The 25468-nt window shown below is 48.4% G+C and overlaps 1 protein-coding gene across 2 annotated transcripts in view; it reads left to right on the top strand.

Annotated features, from left to right (window-relative positions):
* Positions 1–16587, top strand: part of WNT5B (Wnt family member 5B) — a 68817-nt gene extending 52230 nt beyond the window's left edge. For both annotated transcript variants that reach the window (XM_077178190.1, XM_077178191.1), the window contains exons 2-5: positions 1809–1939; positions 2647–2894; positions 8406–8698; positions 16022–16587. In XM_077178190.1, the coding sequence (XP_077034305.1) occupies positions 1809–1939; positions 2647–2894; positions 8406–8698; positions 16022–16480 (1131 nt within the window). In that variant the 3' untranslated portion in view covers positions 16481–16587. The remainder of the gene's footprint in view (positions 1–1808; positions 1940–2646; positions 2895–8405; positions 8699–16021) is intronic.
* Positions 16588–25468: the final 8881 nt, after the last annotated feature.

Genomic DNA, 25468 nt, shown 5'->3' with positions numbered 1-25468 from the left:
AGATACACTTCTCCCATCATGTCATCTATTTACATGGCACATGCCTTGTGTGTGTGTGAGACAGTGAGGGCTTTTATTTTTTTCCCCCTGCCCTAGTTCTTCTTTCTGGCTGTGGTGAGATGGAAAGGTGGGACGCTCTCATCTCTGCCAGCGAAAAGGTTTTCTGTATCTGAGGCTGGCTTGGAAATTCTTTAGGTGACATCACACCATGTCTGTGCAGACTCATTGTTTGTCATGGAAAAGCCATTCATCCATACATAACTTCCTTCCTCCCCAGACTCAGGGAGATAAACTTTCCATTCTGTCTATTCCCTATAGAAACAGACCCAAAACATGTATGCGTGGCTATACACACATACACCTCACCATCCCTCCGTCACGCTCGTGGCTGTGGGAGGAGGAAAAGGGAGGATGTAGAAGATGTGAATAAAGTCACCCTGTTTTCTTCAGACATGGATCCCGCTGTGCCCAAGCAGTAAAACTCCCCTCCCACTGAGGTGCTGGGTCACACAAGGCTTTTTTGTCCTGAGGCTAATTCTGGCACTTGCAGCCCCACATCTGCCTGCCAGGTGAGATGGGCCACCAGCTGCAGGTACAGCACATCTGGATGGGGGAGGAAGCGAAGCGTGCTGCAAACAAACACAGCAAGTCCACCGTGGCGGGTGCAAGGAATTCGATAAAAAATATACTTCAGCAGTCTGGGCTGCCGAGGCTGGTGATTCATGTCTCGGGTGCTGCTCGCGAGGCAGACGGCAGGGCTGGGTACTCGTGTGCCCCACAGCCTGAGGGGGACTCACACGTCCAGCCTGCCTTCGGGGACCCGCTGCTGCAGGGGCAGGGCTGGGGGGACAGCAGGCCTGGTGAGGAGGCTGGGGCAGGAGGGGCATTTTTCCGTGGAAGAGAGGTGTGGTGCAGGGTCGGACAGGACAGTGGGAAGCCTTGTAGAGATGGAGGCAGCAGCGGCAGCGTCGATGATGTGATGAGGTGGCTGTGTCCCTACGACATGAAGGAGGCAGGGTGTGAGGAGCGCGTTAGAAATACCTGCACGGTGCAGGACGCCTGCATTTGCTTTCTGCCGGTGTCCAGGAGAGACAGGGCTGAGGAGCTCCCGGATTGCCCTGCCTTTGAGGTTCGCGGTGATTCCAGTGGGGAAGGGAGAGGGTGTTTGGACAAGATGAGTCTTGGAAGCTTTTCTCCTGTCCACCTCCCCTGCCCATAAAGCCATCAGGCTCCGGTGCCAGCCCTATCCGCTCTCGTCGCTGGCGGCCCGGCCGAGCCTCGCAGACCCCCTGCCCGGGGCTGGGGCTGGGGCTGGGGCCGTGGCGTGGGGCCCTTCAGAGGCCGTTTTGGGGAGGGGGCCGCTCATTTCCGAGCCGCCTGTGCATTACAAAGGCAGCGGGGCCAGCGCGGCGCTTTGATGTGCCCCGCCGGCTCCCGCACACCTGCGGCCGCGGGGCTCCCGGCACCGCCGGACCGGGGCGCGCTTCAGAGGCGGCCGGGCCGGGGGCTGCCCGGCGGCTCCCGGAGACCCTCCCGACGTCCGCAAGGGCGAGAACAGCCCTGCCGTCTGTGCGCTGCCCCCGGGCCGCACGGGGAGGCTCCGGCGGCGGCGGCGGAGCCCCGGCAGCGCGGCCCCTGCCCCGGGGCCGGGGGCGGGCGGGAGGCAGGGCCGCCGCCGGAGCCCCCGGGAGGCGGCGGCCGGGGGAGGGTCCTGCGGGGTGGGAGGGGGCGGCAGCCGGGCTGAGCTCGCCGCGCCCCCGCCGCACGCAGGCCCCGCTCCAGGGCTTCTCCTCGGCACTTCTCCGCAGGGCGCCCCGTCCCGGCGGCCGGCTCGGCGGGGGCTGCCCCCGCAGCCCACCATGACCGGGCCGAGGCTGGCCCTCGCCGCCGCGCTCCTCTGCAGCTGCACCTCGCCAGTGGCCGACGCCAACTCCTGGTGGTAAGTGAGGGGAGCCGGCGGCGCCTTTGTCCGCCGCGGGCCGGGGACCGGGACCGTCCGAGCCGTGCGGCTGCTCCTGCCCTGCGCCCTCCGCGGGAACTTCCCTGCCTGCCGGGCTTCTTTCGCAGCGGCTCGCCTCTCTCCGGGTTTCCCCCCTCCCGCTGTCTCTGCCCAGCTTCGGGAGTGGTGGGACGCAGCCCCTCTCCTCCAGGCATTTCTGGGCTCCTTTTGTACGGGCTCGCTGAAATGCCGTCCGGGCTTTAGGATGTAGGGAATGCGTAGGGAGTGGATGGGTAAGGTTTCCTACCCGCTGCCAAAAGCCCTGGGAGCAGCCGCGGAGCCCCTTCCCCCGAAGAGCGGAAAATAGCCTGGCTCCAAGGCAGGCATCGCTCGCTGGCGCTGTGTAAAATAGCTGCTGGCTTTCTTCTGCAGGGAAAGTGCTGAGCTTTCTCTCTGCCCCCTCCCCATCCCGGGTGTCCTCTGTGTTTAAACTCGGGTTACAAACGAACAGTGTTACTCCCGCTAGAGCCCTGGAAAAGCCTCGCATCTGGCAGAGCTGTGGAGGGAGGCAGCTGACATGAGAAATGCGCCCGGGCTCCCGGAGCGGGGCTGGGCTGGGCTGGGCTGGGCTGGTGGGGAGAGGTGTCGGGCGCTTCGCGGAGGGGGCCTCTCCCTCCGCACTCCCTGGGATGTTTTTCTCATCGCAGGTCTTTGGCCATGAACCCCATCCAGAGGCCTGAGATGTACATCATCGGCGCCCAGCCGGTGTGCAGCCAGCTGCCGGGGCTGTCCCCCGGGCAGCGCAAGCTCTGCCAGCTCTACCAGGAGCACATGGTGTTCATCGGGGAAGGGGCCCGCAGCGCCATCAAGGAGTGCCAGTACCAGTTTCGGCAGCGGCGGTGGAACTGCAGCACGGTGGATAACACTTCCGTCTTTGGCAGGGTCATGAAAATAGGTAGGAGCACCTGGAAGTACAGAAGTACACCCAGCAGTACAGAGGCGTGCTGGGCCACTCTGTCCCGTCCTTCAAATGCACACGCAGGAGTGATGAGCCCCATTAGCGCGGCTCCTCAAGCTGCCTTTAACGAGCTCTCCCGTTCCCTGGTGTGCAGGCGCTGCCCGAGTGCCGCCTGTGCCTGGCTGGTGGCACCGGTGCACCTCGGCCACAGCAGGAGCCAGCAGGGGGGCGAGGGGGACACAGCTTCTTTTGGGGGGAGCACGGGAAGGTCAGGAAGAGGGGGGCTGCCTCTGTTTGGTGGGCTTCTTAAAGGTAATGAGGGAAGAACCCGGAGGCAGGAACAATGGCCCCGTGTTATCGTTCCCAACATCTCGGACAGGGAATGCAGCCCTGAGATGTGGGAAATATGGACTCTCCGGGCATGGAAATTCCCCCACTCCCCCGTAGTGCCACTTTCTGTGTAAACCTAAGAGATTTTTATAATTCCTGCCCTGCTGGCCGTAAAAGGCACATTGACAGGCCATTGCTGCACTTGAATTGAGGTGTGACCTAGCTACATTGTCCCAGCTCCTTTTGAAATGCAGTCATCTGATGGCAAGAAACTGAGAAATCCGGGCTCGGTTTGATATGTCCGACAGCCTGGCCAATAAAGAAAAGGTGTTAAAACAGCCACACACACACACTCTCTCTCTCTCCCTCACTCTCCACAACCCCTGTCTGAAGGTTTTGTTTCCCACCCACAAAGCCAATCATTTACACAGAAGAATCAGAACTATTTCTCGGTTGTGAACTCGAGGGATGGAAAAAGACCTTCAGCTCCTGTACCCCCAGTATTGCTCACACTGGTTTTGGCTTCGCTCTCAAAAGAACTGCATAAGCAGCAGGACACGGAGAGACAATGCATCTTTAATACCTCTGGGGCGTTTAAGAGATAGGGCACAAAGTCCTGTGATCTCTTCTGTTTGATCCTGAAATTCATGTGTCACCCTAGAGAATTCTAGGGATATTTCTGCACGTGTTACTCAATCTTGCAGAATTCCTAATTCAGCACACCAAAGCTGCTCTAATTCCTCCCTTTCTGCCCAGCTCATACCCCAACAGTTCTTCTCAGCGGTGCTCCCCTGGGAAATGCCGTTTCCTGGAAATAGTTCCAGTTCCTGACACACATCCAAGGCATCTGTGCATCCTTGATCTCTCACTTTCTGGTAGCAAGGGTGGTGGCCAGATGGAGCTGCATGCAATCCCAGATTGTTAAAACTTGTGCTTTGGGGGATGAAAACTGAAATTTCATCCACCAAAGTCACTCCCTCATGTGTAACTTCTCCTAAAGAATGCTGTAAATTTCAAATCCCTAAAGAAATACTTGTGACTCCACAAGGATGCAATAAAATAGGAATCTCCCCTTTAGGAGCAGTCCTTATTCTCCAGTAGCTTCCTTCTACTCTGGGTTAGTGCAGTGAGAGGGTCCACATGTGGAGAAGAGGAGGAAGGGTGAAGTAGGAGAGAAAAGATCAGAGCTCAAGGATGAAAATCTCTGGAAGAATCAGAATGTGTAGAGGAAGAAGGAACCAGAGTGGATAGTGGGAGTGGGAGGATTTCTCCTCACTAAAATGAATTTGATCCTATGAGTGAAGACTGGGAGTAGATTTCTTTGTGTTTTGGTGAAGGCAGAGGTGTTGTAGGTGTGTGATAGGTATGGCCACTAGTCCTGCTCCTGCCATTTGGTTCGTATGTGCATGCATTTTTGGAGTGCTGTTGTACCTGTGGTAGCAATCTGCTGATGGCAGTGTCTGAGGTGGCTGCCTGCAGTTGCCCACTCTTTGCAAACCCATCCCAACAGAGTTTTGGAACCATTCTCTGCTCAGTTAGAGCACATTCAGATGTTTATGCTCCAGCACCAGGCTGCACAAAAGAAAAATGTCACTAAAGGTGTGCAGGGGTATTCCAGCATCTTTGGTGATTCATGGCTGTTATCTGTGTCAGTGATAAGCTGCTGTGGAGGGAGATGCTGCCTCTCCTCTTTTTTATAGCTTCACCTTCCGCTTTTACATTTTCCTACACTGTAATGAGTCATTGCTTATCATTGCAGCAAATAGATTTTCCACACTGGGGAAAAGACAAAGCCTTTCAATCTCTTGGGTTATGCCAGATGTAAAGTCATTCTTCCCTGGGTTTGTACTGTGTGTGTCTGTCTCCTGTTTTCAACCTCTGAGCCCCAAATCTGGACCACAGCCCTTTTTCTGTACTGTGTGCCAATGGCAGGAGAAAGGTCTGGAGACCAGAATATCTGCAAGAGTGCACAGACATGCCAGATTGTTGTGGAGAGGGAGAGGAAGGGAGATAAGAAGGACCCAGAAGGTGCATGGTGTGCCAACAACCCTTGCTGCCCACCCACCGATGTGAGCATGGCACGTATTATGTGATTTCTGGAGCTGCACTGGGTTGTGAGAGGGGAGGAGAACCTGACCTGGCCAAAGCCTGGGAGATCTGTGTGAGAGCACTTAGAAACCTGGAAGATCAGTTTCCTTTCCCCTTCACAGAACTTGACTCTGCTCAGGAACAGGAGAGCTGGTTGGTCTGTGTTTAATCATTACACCTTCATTTTGTGCTTTTCATGGGAGTGAGGCAGTCCAGTGATACAAAGCTTTTGGAGGGGCACCCATAGCACTGAAGTAGGCTGCTTTGGAGCATTGTTTTCTCCTAGTGTTTGTGTTGTTATGAGACTTGCTCTTAGCTTTTAAATGGGGTTTATTCAGTAACAATATATAATGGTGTAAAAAATTATCCTTCCTTAGTTGTTTCCTGTTCTGTCAATACAGATTTTAGATTACATGTGTGTGTATATATAGCTATATACATTACATACAGACACATTCCTCACTGCTGCATTTATGAGGGGGAGAGGACAGAGCACCCCAAAAGGTCATGTTACAATTTCCTCAGGGGAGGAGAGAACCTATCTCCTCCAGAGGAATCCTAAATGCAAGGCTGGGGTTTCCAGGTTAGTCCAGTCATCTCTGGAGCCAAAGATCTTATCTCTTCTGCCCTTTCAAATGCTAAAAGGAAAAAAAAAAAAAAAAGACAGTCATAAAAGCAGAGAACAAAGAGAAGTTTTTTTTCTCTTGTTTTTCTTCGAGATCTACAAACTTTGGGGTAATGCTTTTAAAAACAACGAGCTGAAACGAAAACTTTTTCATTAAAAAAGTTAAATCGACACACTTTGGTGTCCCCGACGGGGGCGGGGGGGGGGGGGGTGTGCGTTCTTCTCCCATTTCCTTCTCGAGCAGGCAGCTGCAGAGAGGCGATGCTCTGGGGCTCCAGGTGCCCCGGCGGTGCCCCGGCAGCGGCCGCAGCCCCGCTCCCGGCGGGCGGGCACAGGAGGGCAGCAGAGCTCCGCCGAGCTCCCGCCGCCGGGCACAGCTCCGGGGCCCGCAGCCATGTGCCTAATACTCGGCAGTAACGCCCCCCCCCGGTTCTTTTAGACGGCAGCACAGAGGTACGGGACTGGGGCTGAACTTTGAGAGGACGAGCGAAAACCCAAATGCTTTTCCAAGTATTTGCTTTGTGGGCAGCAATGGGGGTGGGGAACCCCACCCCGCTGTGAGTTGTTCCTGCCTCTTGCCCCACCACCATCCTCAGCAGCCTGAACAACTCGTGCAGAGGCAGGGGCTGCACGCTGAGTTGTGCTGCTACATCTGACAGGTGGAGATGATTAAAATATGGACAGTAAAAGTGTAAATCCCAGTGTCTTTTCAGGGGTCTCAGTCAGGCTGTAAGGATGCTAAGCACCTGGAGTCATGCAGTCTCTGTTGCACGAGCTGTCACAGTGTGAGGTCCTTTCCTGTGCATGTATTTTAATTTCTATGGACAGGGAAGTGCTCTCCTTAAAAAGGATGATTGGTGTGTCCTCAGGGCTTTCTCCATACAGGTAGGGGCAAAACTGCACATTGGACTGTTACCTTAAAAGACTCATAACATGGAAAACAAACTAGATGAGTAAAAGCTTGATTTTGGTTACTGAAGAATTACCCTGACTCCCTTACAGGCCAGTCTCATCTGAGTTGCCTTAACTAGGAGTCACTCTTCTCTATCTCTTGCACCAGGGAGGTTTGGTGAGCATAGGTCTCTTCTAATGACCTGCGAGTAAAGACCTCCCTTTTGTGTTATGTGTCCTGTAGCATTTTATCAGCTGTGTTCCCGAGTAGAAACCCTTAGTGTTCATCTCCCGTTTAGGTGGGGTAAAAAAATCCAAAGTTTTTCTGCCAGGTGGATGCCATTTACAGCCTTGCCTTTGTCTTGGGTCATTACCACTAAGCTGGTGATAAGCTGCTATTAATTAGGGATTGTCAGCACGTGCAAATTGGAACAAGAGCACACCAAATGTGTCAGCTCAGCCCTGCTGAGGGAGCTGGCACTGAGAGCCTCCTGAGCTGGTGATAAACTATGCTTTGAGGATCTGCCCTTTGAAGTCATCAAAATTTGCTTGAGAGCATCTTGCTGGGGTTTGGTGTAAGTAGCCCTTCACAATTAGATTGCTTATTCTAATGAAGCTTTGGCAGTCGTTCTCTTTGTCACCTGCAAGTTTGGTGATGAGCACAATGGCTCTGAAGGTGTTGGTTCAGCTATTTATTAGACATGTGGTGAGAGTGCAGGTGTGGATTGCCTCCTGGTCCCTCTCCCTCTCTGCAGACACTGAGCACTCGTGGTGCTTGGCCTCATGCAGTGCTCTAGCTGTGCTGGTGCCCCGGTCACGCTGGGGCTGAATCCCTGCCAGGAAAACCGAGCTGGAGACCTGATCCAGCTGTGTAGGGCATGCATGCCAAGCAGGGCAGTCCCTAGTAAATCTGCTAATGGAAAAGTCTTTTCATTTATTATGGTCTGCATGGGAGTTTTACTTCTTCCAGCACCGTGGTTCTGCAGGCAGTGGAAGAGCCCCTGCCTTGATGTTGCAGTGTAAAAATGAGTTTCCTTCACTTTGTCTACAAATAATTTTCGGCTGACCTTACGTAAACTAAAATAAGTCCAACGAAGAGGAGCCCACAAAGACTGCACGTCCCAATTAAATTAAAGCCATTCCAGAGCAGCAGCTGGCTTAAGCAGAGTGCTCCTTTTGCACGGACCCAACCTCATTACTTGTTCCTAATGATTATTGGCAAATGCAGTGGCTAAGTCAGCAGCTGTATTTTCAGCAAGTGAGCAACCCTCCTGCTGGTTGAGAGTTTCCTCCAGGCTTAAGTGAAAGGATAAGAGGGTCCACACATGGAGAAGAGAAGTAAGGGTGAAGTAGGATAAAGAAGAAAGGATAAGTGAAGGGGAAAGAGGATGAGCAGTCCCTGCCTCTGGAGTTGCTCTCCAGCACGGGATGGATCCCTTGCACTTGACCATCACATCCTTTAGTTCCAGTAAATTCTGTGCACCTTCTCAGTAGCCCGTTTACGTGCTCCTGGCTGCGTGTAGCCCACAAAATGAGCCCCGTGTGGGGTTAATTTGCTCTCCCCTCTCTCGCAGGCAGCCGAGAGACCGCTTTCACCTACGCGGTGAGCGCGGCCGGCGTGGTGAACGCCATCAGCCGCGCGTGCCGCGAGGGAGAGCTGTCCAGCTGCGGCTGCAGCCGCACCGCCCGGCCCAAGGACCTGCCCCGGGACTGGCTCTGGGGCGGCTGCGGGGACAACGTGGAGTACGGCTACCGCTTCGCCAAGGAGTTCGTGGATGCCAAGGAGAGGGAGAAGAACTACGTGCGAGGCTCCGAGGAGCAGGCGCGCATGCTGATGAACCTGCAGAACAACGAGGCCGGCCGCAGGGTAAGAGCGGCGCTGGCTTCTTCTCAGAGGGACAGTCAGAAGGGCAGGGGTAGCTGGATAGCAAATTCCGTGGGGGTCTGATGGGGGATAGTCCAGTGGTGCCCCAGTAAAAGCATACAGTCACGTTTTCTGTATTTTTGTGACTATTACAATGTTGACAGTATTCCGGTTTTAATGTCAGGTTTCCATTTCCAGTGAATTTTGGGGTCTCTTGAGATACTGTATGGCACACATATGTAGACATTTAAGCTCTTTCCAAATAAACTAGGTGCTGTTATGGCCCATTTTTAAGGTTTATGTCTAAGAAATTAGCTTCCCAGAGCTCTGAGACCAACAGGCTGGTGGTGAAAAGAAGAACCTTTTAGGACATAGAGTTACAGAATCACAGAATCATGAAGTTGGAAGAGACCTCCAAGATCATTGAGTCCAACCTATGCCCTAGTTGTTTTCTACTACCATAATTTAGATTTTTGGGAATATGAGGCCAGGAGCCTGACTACCGCTGAAACTCAGGCCTTGTTCAGTTACCTTGGCACTGGGCACAATAAATAGTTTGCATTTAGGTGGCAAACATTTTCTGAAAAGATTCACACTTGTGATCTGAGGACCCCTAGGGATGGAGAATCCATCACTTCCCTTTGTAGTATGATACCAGCATTAATGACTGTTTCAACTCTGAACCTAATTATCATTTGAATTTATCTGACACCAGCTTCCAGTCAGGTCTTTTTCTGACTTTTACAGCTAAATCCAAAACCCTCTTAGTAATCAGAATTTGCTTGGCATACAAGTATTTATCTACCATAATTTATTCACCATTCTTTCTTGACAAACTAGATTGAGCACTGAAGACTCTCTCACTTTCAGAGGTTCTCATCAGCCATCAAATCATTTTCCTGTCACTTTAGTGTACCCTTTCCAGTTTTCCCATACCCCTTTTGCATGCATTCAGTGTATGCACTTTTGCTTTTCACACAATTCCTCTGTCTGTGATTAATAGCCTGGAAGGTGTAGCATCATTCATATGCAGTGCAGCTGTGTAATCCTGCCTCTTTCCAAAAGTAGAACAGGAATACTAACTTGAATATTTGTGCATTTTCCCCAGGCTGTTTTAAATTTTTATCATTCTTCCCTAGAAGTAAGCTTTTCAAAGGTTAATTTTATTTCTAATTCACGTTAAAAATCCCATTAAGTGTACTTAGTCTTTCTCTTCTGCACATTTCTAACTAATATCCTTAGTTTCCTTATCAATTATCTGCCCTTTCTTACTTCTAATTGTTACTGAATTATCTTTCCCTTTCCTTTGGATGCCTGTCTTTTCTGCATGTAATTTCAGCTTCATTTTGACACCAAAGATGATTTGTTCCATTTTTTTTGGTTGTGAAATTGGTGTGTCACATTGAAGCATTGCAAGTACTTCATGGTTCTTTTGCAAAACCAAATTGGGGTAAATTTGCAGTAGGTGAAAAACTGGACTTGAAAGCTGAGGTTTGATTTGGGATTGGGTTTTTTTCTTTTGGCTTGGATGGGCAGAGGCTTTGCATTTGCTTAGGAAATGGGAGGTGTGTGTGGTGGGGCAGCAGCCTGAATGTGACATTCTTTTCTGAATTACTTGCTTTGGACATCCTACACGTCTGGAGCATGACCTTGTCCTACAGATAAATGCCCTGCCTAAAGCAAGGAGTGAACATGAGACTCCAAGGGCCTTGAGGGGTCCAGAGGCAGAGTATGGCCCCTAGGCTGAGGTGCCAGGTGAATTGCAGTAACATAGATTAAATTAACACAAGTCATTTTAGACTAGATTAAATTAAAAGGAAGACTAACCAGTGTGTAATTAAGATTCATAGATTAAAACAAACAAACAAACAAAACCAACAAAAATATTATAAATTAAGGGAGCTGGTTAATAAGCTCAGCTGAGGAACCTGGATGTGGAGGAGGTCTGGAACTTTTTCAAGTCCAAGATGCTAAAGCCATTACAACTCTGCATGCCAACAAGAGTAAAAAGGTTGTAGGAAGAATATCCAGACCTCACTGAATGAATAACTGCCACAGAAAAGCTGTAAGGAAGAGATCAAGAGCCTACTAACAGTGGAGGGAAAAAAAAAAGATAGCAAATAAATAATGAAAAGCTCTGTCTTAGAGGTCGAGAAGTGTAAAGAGGAGGTGAGAACAGTAAAATTCATGCTGAGTCAGACCTTGAAAAGGCTAATAAAATAAACAGCAAAAGTTTTCTAAACTTTGCACACTGGAGGAGATTGGAAGAAAGGAGACAGCCAGTGAGGATGGGGCTGAGTCTCAAGGCAGAGAAGTTTTGTTACCCAGAGTGAGTGAGTGCTTTGCCTGGGTCTTCAAGTTGGGGTGGGGGACACTGGATATCTCAGAGGAAAATAGGAAATAATTTGAGAAGACTTTTTCAAGGTTGGTCACACAATCATTTAGAACATTACTGATTTTCTAAAAGCAGACTAGATCTGATAGGTCACATTTATATGAACTTCTGTGAAACATTTGAGGTATTTCCACCATGGGAAATTCTTGGTAAAACTAGAAAATGTAAGGAAATTTGCAGTAGGGATGAGGTGGACAAGAAACTGGTTCAAGGAAAGATGTCAGTAAGTTGTGTGAAAGAATGTCGCTTGATTTTAGTCGAGCTTGATTAGCAGAGCTCATCAAGGACTTGCCCTCAGGATTTTTGTTTCTGAGCCTCAACACAAGTGCTAGGAATGGGCTGGTGAACTTTGCTGTTTATGCAAAGGTGGCAGGTATTATAACCACAGAGGAGAATCTGAATTTTGTACAGCAGCTAATGACACTCAGTAAAACAACATTCAGACCATCATTTGAGGCCTTGCATGAAGTACATCTTTAGTCATTAGGAAAAGAGTAGGAAAGAATTGGTTGCAGCAGTTGACTGCAAATGGCTGCAGATGTAATATGGCTTGGAAGGTGGTAAATATCCTGTAACACACCAGACATAAGTCTTTTTATACAACATGGGGGAATACTAATGCCATGTATTAAGCTCTCGTGAGGCCCCACAGTATTGTGTGTTCTCATATTCCCAAGTAAAATGACCTCAGACTAGGAAAGGCTTGTTAGGGCTGACCCAAGGGATAGGAATCTTTTCTTAAGAAAGTGTGCTAGAGCAGCTTGCCATATTTAGGCTAGTAAAGTGAAAGTGGAGAGAGGATATGACTGATGTCTGTGTTCGTGGGAGAAATAATAGGGAAGGAAAAGTACTTTTTCAGCAAAAGGCCAATTTGGCACAATAGCAAATGGGCATAAAGTAAATACATATAGGCTGGAAATCAGAAAAAGATACTTTATTGTTGGAATGGCAATCAGAATAATGGTGGCTGGAAACCTAATTGCTTTTAAAAGGGCATCCTATGCATTTAGGGAAAATGTTATTTGAAGCAGTGCCTACAATAGCAAGACATCATATTTTATAACCTAGGAGGTCCTGTCTAGTCCTGCATTCCTAAACTTCTGAGATACTGGTTTTGTAAGTAGGAAGGTGCATATGTAACTCCTCATTCATGGAAGTTTTTGCTGGAAGATAAGGATTGCAGGAGACCCAGCAGTGAGCACTGCAGAGTGACCACCAGCTGCCACCCCACTGCAGCCTTGGTCTGCTTTCACAGCCAGGGTTTCAGCTGATACCTTCTCAATTATAGGCAGGTTTTTGGCATGTCCCTTCACTCAGTTTCCTATGAATGAGAAAGTTCTCCTTGAATGCTGAGGAGCTCTGGTGGCAGGAGAGAGGATTGTCCCTTTTCTCTGTGGCTCTCAGAAGGAGCTGGGGGGGGACAGGAGGGAATCAGATGTCTTTTATCTTTCAGGCAGTCCTGACCCCATCACCCCTTCACTCCACATTGTAGTCCTTGTGGTGGTGGCTTCTGGCTTTATTGCTCCTGTTTGTTTGTCTTTGGCTGTTATCTCAATATGTCCTTTCCTTCCATCTGTCTTTTCCTCCAACTGGTCTCCATTACCCTCTTTCATTGCCCCCCTCCTTATCTGTGGCTCTGTCTGGCAGGCTGTGGCAGTCAGTCCTCCCCCTGTGTTTACCCAGTCAGCATATGGCAGCCCTCAGTCATCAGTCACTCCAGCCACTGCCTGAAGAGCTGCAAGGGGGTCTGCTTAATTGACCACAGAGGAATTACCCATTAATTCTGCTCCTGCTCCCATTCCTGCACAAAAAGAACTGGAAGAGAACTTGGGCCTATGGGAAGGGGCTTTAAGCCCTTCCATTAGAGGCATTTTCAGCCTGTTTAAGTGGCATGGCCATCGGTCAGGTCCTGCCCTCAGAACTGCTTGTGGGGTCTGTTATTCTCTACCTTGACCCGAGCTCTGTCAGAGAGGAATTCTCCAATTTCCTCTGCTTTCTCCTCATCTGGGCAGTGAAGGGGGACAGTGGGAGAGTCATTCAGCAGCTGAAGCTGTGTTGGCTCCACAGCACATGGGTGGTGGGAGCTGTGGGGGGCTGAGTGTGGCACCATGCTCACCTGTGAGCTCTGGTGGCACTCTCCTTCCCCAGAACAGCTCCTGCCCACATGGGCCAGATGTTTTGAGCATCAGTTGCCTAAAGCCAAGTCAGAGTGAACTCATTCCCATGACATTAGCTGAAGGGGATTGAGTTGCAGTGTTTTTCTAAAGGAACAAAGCCCAGGATTAGGAAGAATCATAATACTTTATAAAAACACATGCAAGGGCAAGGGAGGCATGAGTGGCCTGGGATTTGACAGAACCATAACCAAAAAGTGCTAACACAGGCTTATAACAAGCAGGCTGGCAGTGCAGTGAGGATATAGTAAGTGTCTGGTGCTCAGGAAATTTAGCTGTAGCCTGTCTGGTCATAGTACAGCAGGAATCCTTAAGTAACAGTGTGGTTGGTCCTGTGCAGTTGTAGTTTGATCCAAGACAAGTGCTTTGCTCCCAGCTTGTAGCTGTTACATTGCACCGTGAGGAATTGCCTTGGTAAATTGAGCTCTGAGGAGCAGAACTAAAGCTTTTCTGTTTTAAGGGCTCACTCCATTGACTTTCTCAGGAGCTGGATTGGCCTCCATGTGATTTAGCCATTAAGCCAAATTGAATCTTCACTAGCTGTCAAAAACACTAGACATTAGCTAGGCAAGGAGCAACCAGTTGTTGTAGGAGAACTCTGACCTCTCCCTGCCGGTCCAGAACGTTGTTGTAGGCAGAAGGTTTTGCTTGCAGTATACTCAATTGCCTTAATCATCTTGGCACGTAAAGCAGAGAGCTGGGAAGCTTTCTTCTGTGTCAGTGAGTGAGGCAAAAAAGAAACCTCTGTGTTTGGCTGCTTGTTTTCAGCAGAAAACCTGGCTGGAACACACATGGCCATCTCTTTCAGAGCACCCTGTTTTGTTCTCGTGTTCCTTGCTCTCCCCCACCAGATACAGCTGGTGGTAATTTTGCAGCTGATGCCAAACATCTCTGCTTGGCATGCAGGATCTGGCAAAAGCACTGCAGGATGCAGGATGGTCTTGGGAGAGCAGATGTGAGCCTGATGGTGAGGGGATGATGAGCCAAGGGCTGGGGGTTAAGCTGTTGTAACGCAGAGTAGCTCTGACAGTGAGGGAATGCCCAGCTCTGTCTGTCAGTGCCTGAGAGCTGACAGAGCTCATGTGGCATTGTGCTTTTGTACCTGTCTCTGAAATGAATGGGAAGAGCAAGCCCAACCTGCATTTCAGTTTACTTTCCTTGGTTTTTTATTTCCCAGTATTTCTCTCACCTCCCAGCTAGTGTGGGGAAGAGGAGAGTAAACAGGAGAGTTTCCCTTCCCATCCTGAGCTCGCTCTGATGAGGGTTTTACACTCTGAATTTTCAAGACTCTTTGCTAGCTTTGATGCTGGATTTCCAGGGGTGTGATGCATCTGCAGCCCCCGCAGGCTCCTGAAAATGTAGCTGGAAGTGTCTGGGAAAAGCCAGCCCGGGAAGCTTGCATGTGCTGTTGAAATCCTGGCAGTTCTGCCTGGTGACAGCCGTGCTAGTGGAGGGAGCCGGGCACGAGATGGCGCAGGAACGCAGCCAGGGGCGCCTGGGGAGCACCTCTGAGAGTGTAGGGATAAAATGTTTCTAAAATCATGGCATGTTCAGGGAAGTTAGAAAGGAAAGATAGGCCTGGTAGGCCCTGGGAAAATGTTAGGCTGCACCTGTATAATCATTTAATGACTGTGATAAATGATATGATTGTAAGATGCGGTGATTGTTTGGTAATTGGATATAATTATTGTTTAATCGTGACAAGAATCGTGAGAAACAATGTTGGGGGTTTGATAGAAATTACAAAAATCCGTGCTTAGATGAAATCACAATACAGGTTTAATAATTAATATGTAGTTATGTAGTGATAAAGGTATAAAAACACATTCATCCTGAACCCATGTCAGAGTCAGGTTTGGGTCTGTACCCCTGACACCCAGAGCTCTTTAAAAAAAGCAGCTGCATATAATCATTACAGGTTCCTGAATGCTAACACGGGGAGATGTGTCCCTCTGTGCACCACCACCTCTGCCTGCCTCTCTCTGGGCACTGCCCCTGGATGAGCTCCTGTTGGGGCAGATGACGGGAAAGGGTGTGGGTCCATGGATTTGTTTCCAAAGGATGCAGATGTATCCCTGTAATGATAGTGTTGGTTCCTGGTGCGGGTAGTAGGAAATGGGCTGGTTTCCCAGGTGTTGCCTTTCTGCAGCACTGAATGGGAAAAACATGCCACACCATGGAGGTCAAGCTTAGAACTTTGTAATATCTCACTAGATATACTTTTCTGCAGCTTAAAGAGTTATTCCAGGCAAGTGTTAATACACAGACCATTGTTCTGTTTGTCTTTACTTTTCTATTTTTTACATAATTTTTCTGCTGAGCTATCTCACGGCTACTGCTTAGCTCTAATCACAGTTCTGCTGTCTCTGAGGCCTGCCTTTTGCAGCTTTCCCAAACCCCTCTGATTTTATGGATTCCCACAGTCTGTGAGGTGGGGAGTTTCCAGAGTCCACACAAAGAGGGCTCCTTCTCTTTTTCTCCTGCTCTTGACCCTGCTCTCAAGCCAGAAAGAAGGTGGGGTGAGGAAGTCGTGTTTGCAGGCAGTGTGACCAGAAATAGAAATTCTTAGGGAACAGGAACGCAGCAGTCGCAACAGGGGGAGGAGAAGACCTTTGTCTCCTCTGAAGGGCGAAACAACAGAAACTGCGGGATAATCAAAGCAGTTCTGAGAGCGCCATGAATTCCTTGTAATTAAGCCAGCTGCCAGTGCAGCAGGAGCAAACAGAGCCCTGCCTGATTGCATTTCTCTCCCCACAGGCCGTGTACAAGCTGGCAGACGTGGCCTGCAAGTGCCACGGCGTGTCGGGCTCGTGCAGCCTCAAGACCTGCTGGCTGCAGCTGGCCGACTTCCGCAAGGTGGGCGACCTGCTCAAGGAGAAGTACGACAGCGCCGCCGCCATGCGCATCAGCCGCAAGGGCAAGCTGGAGCTGGTCAACAACCGCTTCAACATGCCCACCCAGGAGGACCTGGTCTACGTGGACCCCAGCCCGGACTATTGCCTGCGCAACGAGACCACGGGCTCGCTGGGCACCCAGGGCAGGCTGTGCAACAAGACCTCGGAGGGCATGGATGGCTGCGAGCTGATGTGCTGCGGCCGGGGCTACGACCAGTTCAAGAGCGTGCAGGTGGAGCGCTGCCACTGCAAGTTCCACTGGTGCTGTTATGTCAAGTGTAAAAAGTGCACAGAGATCGTTGACCAGTACGTCTGTAAATGAAAGGAGCTGCCAAAGCAACAAATCTATATTATATAAATCTATATAAATATATTTTATATTTGTATAAATAAACAGATTATAATAATTAAAGAAGCTTATTTAAGAGACATTTTGGTTTTGAAATTTCCCCACCCCACCAGGCCAGCCTGCCATCAGTTTTGCCAGGGAATCTGTCTTTGGGTGCATCTCCCCACGGATGCTTCAGTCAGGCTGAAGAAGCTGAGGAGGTGCTGGCAAAGCACACCAGCATGTACTCTTTCATTACAGAAAGAAAGCCAGTGAGAAGAAGAGGAGTGGGTTCTTCCTTCTCTCTGATCAGTAAATCTCAGCATTTTGGAACAGTTACTGCACGTTGGAAATTACAGCCAGTCATGGGTGAGTCCTAGTTATTCAGATTTCAAATCCTGCACTGGGAAATTTGGAACTGATTCTTGGTCCCTCTAAAGGGCTTTGTCACATTAGAGGGAAGGTTAGCTAAGGCTACGTGAGTATGGCTTAACATCCAGAGTCTTGTAAACCATTCCTGGATGCTCCCCAGACCACAGTGGGGTAGAGGAAAGTTCACAGCCTGCTGTTGTGAGGAAGGAAGGTTCAACCTGTGGCTGACCAGTGCACAGCCTGGGAGTGCCCATGAAGCCAGCACCTGGCTCTTCCATACTACCTGGGCCAAGGGAAATCTGCCCAGCTCAAACCACATGGCTGTGTGTGTGAGGGATTTTTTTTTTTCTTTTCCTTTAAATCCCATGCTGAAACTTAATTTTTCAATAGAGAGGAAAAGCTGCCAGTGCCAGGGATGTTTGCAGAGTATATTTGTCAGTGGAAAGAAGTGCTGCACACACACACACGCTCATAGCTGCACTCCTCATCCTGCTGCCAGTGCTCCTCTCTGAAGTGGCTGCAGGTGGTCACCTTGTTCAGCTCTATTAAATCCTCCTCACCACCAGCCCAGTTGTATAGTTTCTCTTTAACATTAACTGTCCCTCAATGACATTTCTTTCCCTCTGTTACTTGTGTTTATGCCTGTTTTGTTTTATTCTTTTGGTGAGGGTCTTTTATTTTGCTGCTCTGTGTTTGAGGGCAGGGGCTGTGCTCTTCCCTGGCATGAGCTAACCACAGGAATGTTTGCTCCCAGGGTGTTGGGTGTGTGTTCACTGTGGAAGTCTTCTCTGTGTTTTTCCTTGGTAATAAAACTGTACCAGGGCAGAAGGCATTACCTAAGTCTGCTAATCAGTCTTACCACATTGGGATTTTAGTACAATCCAATTCATAAAGCAGGGAGCAAATGCTGTTTCTAGCACAAGACATTTCCTGTACCTCTCAGCATCTGCAGAGTTCATTTGCAGTCAGAACAATCAAGAGAAGCCAATTCCCAAAATATAAGGGTTTGCTAATATACATCCGCTTTGTTACTGATACCACAAGGGTGTTGGGGTTTTTTTCCCTGTAAATTTTAAAATGCTTAAAATATGCCAATAAGCAATGAGCCAGTCATGAAGATTATTATTTATATATTAAACCTCTGTTTCTTATAAAACACTGCAGTTTTACAGATTCCACCATTTCAACCACCAGAGAACAATTTATATGTACCTTTCATATTTTAAATATTTGAGGACTCCAGGAAAGCACATGGAGGAGAAATTATGCTTAATAATTAGGAGCTGTTGTTTTTTTAAACCAATGTGTCCAGTTTTTATTTAATTTTTTTTTTTAATCCAACAGGCAATATATTTGCTGGCATCCCAGAATGCAGTTTTTTGGAATATAAACAGTGGTCTAGATTTACTTTATTATATAAAATCCAAAGCCAGTGGTATTGTAATTCAAAGTAACGGAAATAGTTTTCCATGCATGGAAAAAATGTGAGTGCAGTGGCCTGATCCAACTTCCATTAAACTTCAGTGGGAGTTGGACTGAGCCCAAGATGGGATCAAATGTGTGAGCTATTCACTCCTGGGATACTCTGTTTCTAGTCCAGTAATAAAATTTGCTCTACCTTGGATACATCTGAAAAAGACCTTTCCTCCCACCACCCTCACCTCGTGTTCTTGTCCATCCTTCTTGCATCAGTGCTTGAAGGTGTCAGCTCTTTGTATATGACACCCTCAGGCATTGTTAACGTGTCTAATAGCTCAAAATTACTTCATCTGGCCTTTCTGATAAAGACCACACATTTTAGGGAGTCACAACTCTCCTTGTGGTTTGGCACCACAATTAATTTTGTGGGTGTAAACAACTCTGGGAGAGGAAAAGTTGGCATTGTTAGGGCTGCTATTCATCTGGGCGTCCCTGGATATGTCCTTCTTTTTCCACCTAAAATGTTGTCTGGATGGAAAAAAATATGGTTTTTGGCCTTTTGTCCCAGCATTCCAGACCTCTGGCAGGCTGGTTGGAGCCAGCAGTTCCTATTGGACTGGGACCATACAGTGATAGAAAAGAAGTGACCATTAGATTTCTTTCCTCTCTCTCTTTTTTTTTTTTCAATTTTTTTCAGGTTTCAGTATTTTAGATTTTCTGGGAATTTTGTATCCAAAAATTTGATCCCACTAAACTCCAGCTTTAAACTTGATTTCAATGGCACTCACACATAAAAGAACTTCCATAGGGTGGTGGTAAGTATAAAATAAGAGCACAGGCAGACTGTGATGCAAATCCAAAAGAAGCCAAACAGAAAGCTGCAGCAGAACTTCTTACTTCTCATGGGAGATAAAAAGTGGTGGATTTTAAGTTGTGCCTCATTTGATGCACAAAGTGATAGAAAGGGGTCTGGTGGGGCTGGGAGCTCAATTTAATTCTGAGCTCTGCTGATAATCTGCATTGTAATTTTCACATAGTTACTTAATTTCTTTACATTTTAGCCTCCAGCCTCCTTCTGTATAAAACAAGGAGCAGGATGCCTCCTTTTTTTCTGCAAAGATCTTTCAGAAAGATGGCTGAAAAAAAGTTTAATTGAAGGCTGAGGTTCCCTGCTCATTAACTGTGGCAGGCAGCTGTGTCCTCATTGTGTGGGGGCACTCAGTTTGGCACAGCAGCACCTTGCAGGGTTGGAGGGGGTTGCTGGGGGCCTCAGCAGGAGCCCTGGAGGGTCTGCAGCAGCAAAGCATTACTCTGGCACAATGCTGGAGGCAGGGCTGTGCTGCAAAAGAGAGGTCATCTCAGGGCTTGTTTATTTATGGGTGGTGAAGATCTTGTAGCTAAAGTAAGGCTTAGGGAGGTCAGCCTGGTTTCTGCCTGGTCAAATTCTGTTTGCAGTTTCACGTGGATAAGATACTCACACAGTACTCTGTTATATACTGTGGTCTGGTAACTGGCTGCCACATTCCAGCCCTGAAGTTGCTGCACTTCAAGGCTGATAGAAATGGCCACCCTTAAGTCATGTAAAATTACAATATTTTGGGCTTAAAGGCACTGTGCAAATATACTGTTACTGCCAGGTAGTGCGCATGGGCTCCTAAACAGAGCAGAACAGGATGCAAATCTGTCATCATTTTCCAGCTGGCAACTACTGCCTAAGTTATAGTGGGAATGAATGAGGCCTCAGTGTGCTCTGCTGCAAGGTAAGCTAAGCAATAGCTGATCCCAGAACAGAAACTTTCAGTTGATATTAATCATGCTACAAAGAAGGTTCTGAGAGGTTTGTGAGAAAATTTAAATGAACCTTTTAGCACTGCTGAACTTCAGGCCACTTGAACCATTTGGAGGCTCCCATTCTTTGTCCCCAAAAAGTCTGTGCCTGCTCAGTGTAGCAGAGTGGCCTTTTGCAATTCAGGAAACTGCCACGTTGAATCCAGACATGCAGCACTGGTGTAACTTGTACTTTCTATATGGACCAAAGTTGGTTCCCTGTGGACCCTGAGAAAGCACAAATGAAGCAGATCTTGTTCAGTCCCATGAAATCAAACATGCAAGACTCCCTCTCTGCACACTTGACCCCATCCAGGGAGAACCCTAGTAGGTTTAAATTACACTGTGGGAGCAATTCCTCATCACCTGTGGCTACAGAAATATAGACAGTATTTTCATCTGCTGACACAGCCACAGAACATCCCAAGGAGACCTTGGGAAATACCTTCCACTAACTACAGGACATTTCTCAAGTGTCTGTCACAAGGCTATTCCAGAATCAGCTGCTTATATGGTCATTAACTTTCATTTAGCTTTTTTTTAACTCTATTTCAGGTTAAATAGTTTCTAGCAGATACTCTGTGAAGGGAAACTCACTGAAGGGCAGGCTGTGAAGGAACTGTCACAGGACAGACACACAACAGATGTGAATATAATCTCAGATCTTCTTCTCACAGGCAAACTGGCTGTGTCTAATCCCTGGGACACAGAGATGCATCCCATCTCCTTGGTGCAGATGTGTTTCCTGGCCACATTCTAACTCCCTGGCACCAGCACCCTGTGTACAAAGGCTTTTGGATGCAGAGGCTGTCCAGTGGGTAGCCTGTCCCAGCTCCAGGCTTTGGGACTGGGCCACCTCCTCCATACCAGCTCTCAAGTCTAAATATAACCAGCTCAAAGATAAGCAAAGGTTAAATTTCTGTGCCCAACAGAACATGTACCAGAAAGGACAAAAAGAATCATGGTCAGCAGTTGTGAATCCCCAAATAACAATGATAACCCCCCCCCCCCCCCCCCAGTATGATACAATGATCACAGTACACTCATGTGTTCCATCCATCAGTCTTCTCCTGCAGGGCCTGGAGCTGTTACTATACTCTCTTGTTTCTTAGCTCTGTTTAAATGACAGGGTTTTTTTTGTTGTTGGTTTTTTTTTTTTTTTTTTTAATTCAAAAAGGTATGACCTACGTGATAGCATTTCCTTGAAGATAGAAGGAGAGAAAGGGGGAGCAAACAGGGTCAGAAATTCTCCCTGTGAGCAGACGTAAAATGCAGCAGCCATAAAAAGAACTACTAAATACTGCCCTGTGACACTCGAGTTGGACACCTGCCCTAATGTCACAGTTCCCTCTCCCTGTCACCCACCCAATGCAAGCTGGCTTTGATGCCCCCCAGCTGTCAGTACTGGCAGCAGTTCCAGCTGTTTGGAATGTGGTGGGTGCAGCAGGCACCAGACTTCAGCTGCCTGACTGAGTGGGTGGAGAGGGTGGGGCCCTTGCTGATTTGGGAGGAGAGGAAGACTCTGATAAGGAAAGAAATATAAATAGAGTAAGCAGATACTGCTTTGCTGGGAGGTTGTAGTGCCTCCCCCAGGCCATTTTCCCACCCATTTTCCCCTTTTCCCACATGGTGGCAGCTGTCCTGGGGACTTCAGAAGGGAGCTGCTCAGGTATGTTTGCCAACAGAGATGAAGCGGTTTAAAGGCTTGCAGCAGTAACACAATCCTGAAAACAAAAAAAAGAAAAAAGGTCCAGGCTCTTGCTTACCCTAAGGCAGTTTTATTCTGAATCATCACTTGTCTTGTGGCTGTTCCTAGAGTGCCATATCGCCGTGTCAGCCCTTCACAAGACTCCCAAAACATCCAGATGATGCTGGACGGGGCATTACCATGCAAGGACAACACTGCCTTTCAGGGGAAAAATATGAAAATATGTGGGGTCGACGCAGTGTTGGAGCTAAGTGTAACCCTGTCTTGTCCACAGCCTCAAGGAACTGCACAAGAATTTAGCATCTACTTGGCCTGAGCAAACACCTAAACCAGTTTTTTTAGAGCAGCAGCTCTCTGCAGTTCACTGTGATGATTCTGGCCAGGCTCAGTTTCATTTGCCGCAGGCAGATTTGTTTTCTCTTGCTCGGGAACAACAGAGTTAACCAGTAATGACCTGCCAACTTCCACAAATCACAGGGCTGTGTATATAGGACAGACACATTCTGAAGGAATTAAGGCAATGAACATTTTATTACTGCTACGTTTTCTAGGAATCATCTGCAAATGCCCAGGCAGCACATAACTCTGTTTTGGAAAATGTGTTTTACTGTATTGCAGAGCACAGCTTTGCTTTTTATTTCCAGGCTCTTGAACCAGAATAAACTACCCAAATTCCTTTTATTTATTATTTATTGAATCAGTATTCCTATCTCATTTTCCCTCTTAATTGGCTGCATACACGTTAAGTTATGGTGACAGGAAATGACAGATGAAAATGACATGCAGTCTTTACGTATATTTTTCGTCAATGAAGCTCAAAATATTTTTAAATCATTAGCGCCATTTTACAGAAGAAATCCTGAAAGACAGGGCAGGAAATACTTCATCCGACAGGCACGGGGTGGAGCTGGAGCAGCCACTGCAGCTGCTGCTCCCCGCGCTGCTGCCCAGCGGCTGTCAAAATACATTTTGATTGATGAGAGAAACCGTAAGTACGTGTAAGAGTGGAACTGTAATGTTCAGTAACTACCTTGCTCCTTTCACAGTAACAAAAACTTGCATGAATGTGCAAGATGGGACCTATTTTAAAAGAGACAGTAGGGAATCATAGTTTTATAAACAGAGTTCTAAGGAATGGGCAGAATGTATTTATTGTTTGTGGGTATTAGGGATCAAAACAACTCAAATATTAATTTATAGGGATAATTTTGCTTCCTTTAAGTATCTCATTCACACTCACTGGTTTGAGCTAAAATTTCTGGGTGTGGGGACAAGTGTATTGGCTCAGCAAAGCACTAAAGTACATAGAGCCATACAAATTACAGACAGGCTCTCCAAATCATGCCAGTTATTCTCCCTGGCTATTGCTAAGATTGTTCTCTAACAGAGTAGTGTTTTGACTGGTCTCACTGTAGAACATGCAGGTGTAGGGTTTCCACCATTTTCCCCAAGGAAACTGTTTTGGGAGGTGCAATCTCCACATCACAGAGGTTTTCCTGCTGCTCAGCCAACACTTCCCATTCCTTAACAGGGCAAGTTCTTGTTCTCTTTGGTGCTCCCCCTCCGTGCTCTACCCCAGACACAGGAGTTTGGGCCCTGGAAAGGCAGGCCAGTCTGTCCAGTGAGGCCTCTTCCCCCTCCTCCAGCTGCCCTGGACACAGGGATGTCCACAGCACAGAATCACAGACTAGGTCAGGCTGGAAGGGACCACAGTGGGTCATCTGGTCCCCTCTCCCTGCTCGAGCAGGGCCACCCCAGAGCATGTGGGACTGTGTCCAGATGGTTCTGGAATATTAATAATATAATCTCTAAAGGGAGATTTCACATCCTCTCTGGACATTCTGTTCCAGTGCATGGTCACTTGTACAGTAAAGAAGTTCTTCCTCATATTCAGGTGGAATTTCCTGTGCATCAGTGTCTGCCTGTTGTCTTTTGTCCTATTGCCTGGCATCACTGAGAAGAGCCTGGCTCCATCCTCTTGGCACCCCCATTCAAGTCCCCTCCCAATGTTCTCTTCTAGTGCAAAGAAATAAAATTAGATCTCAACTGTCATTTAAACAGAGCTAAGAAACAAGAGCTTTTAGTAGCAGCTTCAGGTCCTGCAGGAGAAGACTGATGGATGGAGGCCATGAGCATGATATGATCATTGTGTTATAATAGGGGGTTTGTTATTGTTATTTGGGGATTCACAGCTGCTGATCATGATTCTTTTTGTCCTTTCTGGTACGTGCTCTGTTGGGCACCTTCTCTGCAGCGAGTTGTGCTGTGCCTGGGCAGCTCTGGGCTGCTCCCACAGGTGGCCTGGTGGTCATGGATGTGCTGGGGTTTCCCCTGACGCTGATTCCGAGAGGAGAGGCTGACACTGCCTGCTCGGGGCACACAGGAAGCAGCAAAAAGGGGAACTCCCCTCCAGCCTGGAGGCCATTGCTGGGGGCTGGAAACTCTGTTCTTTGCCAATCCCTTCTGTTCTTTGGCCACAACAATCCCATGCAGTGATACAGGCTGGGGGCAGAATATTGGATTATCAGGTGACCCCAGCGTCTGGGAAGAATGATGTGCAGAACTCCATGATATCAGATGGCTAATTAATTACTTTATTGTACTATATTAAATAGATACATACTGTACTACATCATACTTACTTCTAACTGACTACTGGAAAAGCGTGACTGTCAGCTGACAGTCCCAACACACACACACACACACACACATGAATCCAATTGGTCAATGAATCAAAACACCATCATCAGAATCCAATCAAGCAATCCCTTCAGGTAAATAATCTTCCAACACATTCCACATGTTCAAAACAACAGGAGCAGCAAGCAGAGATAAGAATTGTTTTTCCTTCTCTGCTTCTCTCACAGTTTCTCTCTGTTCAGAGGGCATGTGAATACCACAACAGAGTGGTTGGAAAGCCAGCTGGAAAAGGACCTGGGAGTGTTGGTCAACAACCAGCTGAGCATGAGCCAGCAGCGTGCCCAGGTGCCCAAGGAGGCCAGCAGCATCCTGGCCTGGACCAAGAAGATCGTGGCCAGCAGGAGCAGGGCAGTGATTGTCCCCCTGTACTGGGCACTGCTGAGGCCACACCTCGAGTGCTGTGTCCAGTTCTGGGCCCTTCACTTCAGAAGAACTTTTTTGGTGCTGGAGCAAGTCCATATTGCGGCAATGAAACTGATGAAGAGTCTGGACACAGAAGGAGTAGTTGAGGGAGCTGGGGCTGTTTATCCTGGATTAAAGGAGGCTCAGGGGAGACCTTGTGGTTCTTCACAACTCCCTGACAGGAGGGTGCAGCCAGGTGGGGGTCTGGCTCTTCTTCCAGGCAACAGGGACATGACGAGAGCACACAGTCATAAAGTGCCAGCTTAAGGCTTGGGTTGGGCACGAGGAAGAACTTCTTTACAGAAAAATAATTGGGCTGCCCAGGGAGCCGGGGGAGTCATGGTCCCTGGGGGTGTTTACGAAAAGAGTGGACATGATCTAGACAACATCGTGGTGTCCGGCCACAGGCCGGATCCGATATCTCAGAACTCTTTCCCCACGGATTCCAGGAATCTGTTCCCGGGAGGAAGGGGGGGGATGACCCCGGTCCCGGGCCCCGCTCCGCTCCCGGTGCGGCTGCGCGCCCTCGGCGCCGCCTCCTCCGTGCGCGGCCC

Source organism: Agelaius phoeniceus, chromosome 5, assembly GCF_051311805.1.
Source record: "Agelaius phoeniceus isolate bAgePho1 chromosome 5, bAgePho1.hap1, whole genome shotgun sequence".
Classification (NCBI taxonomy): Eukaryota; Metazoa; Chordata; class Aves; order Passeriformes; family Icteridae; genus Agelaius; species Agelaius phoeniceus.
Note: the sequence above shows the minus strand (reverse complement) of the source record. Positions and strands in the feature narration are given on the sequence as shown.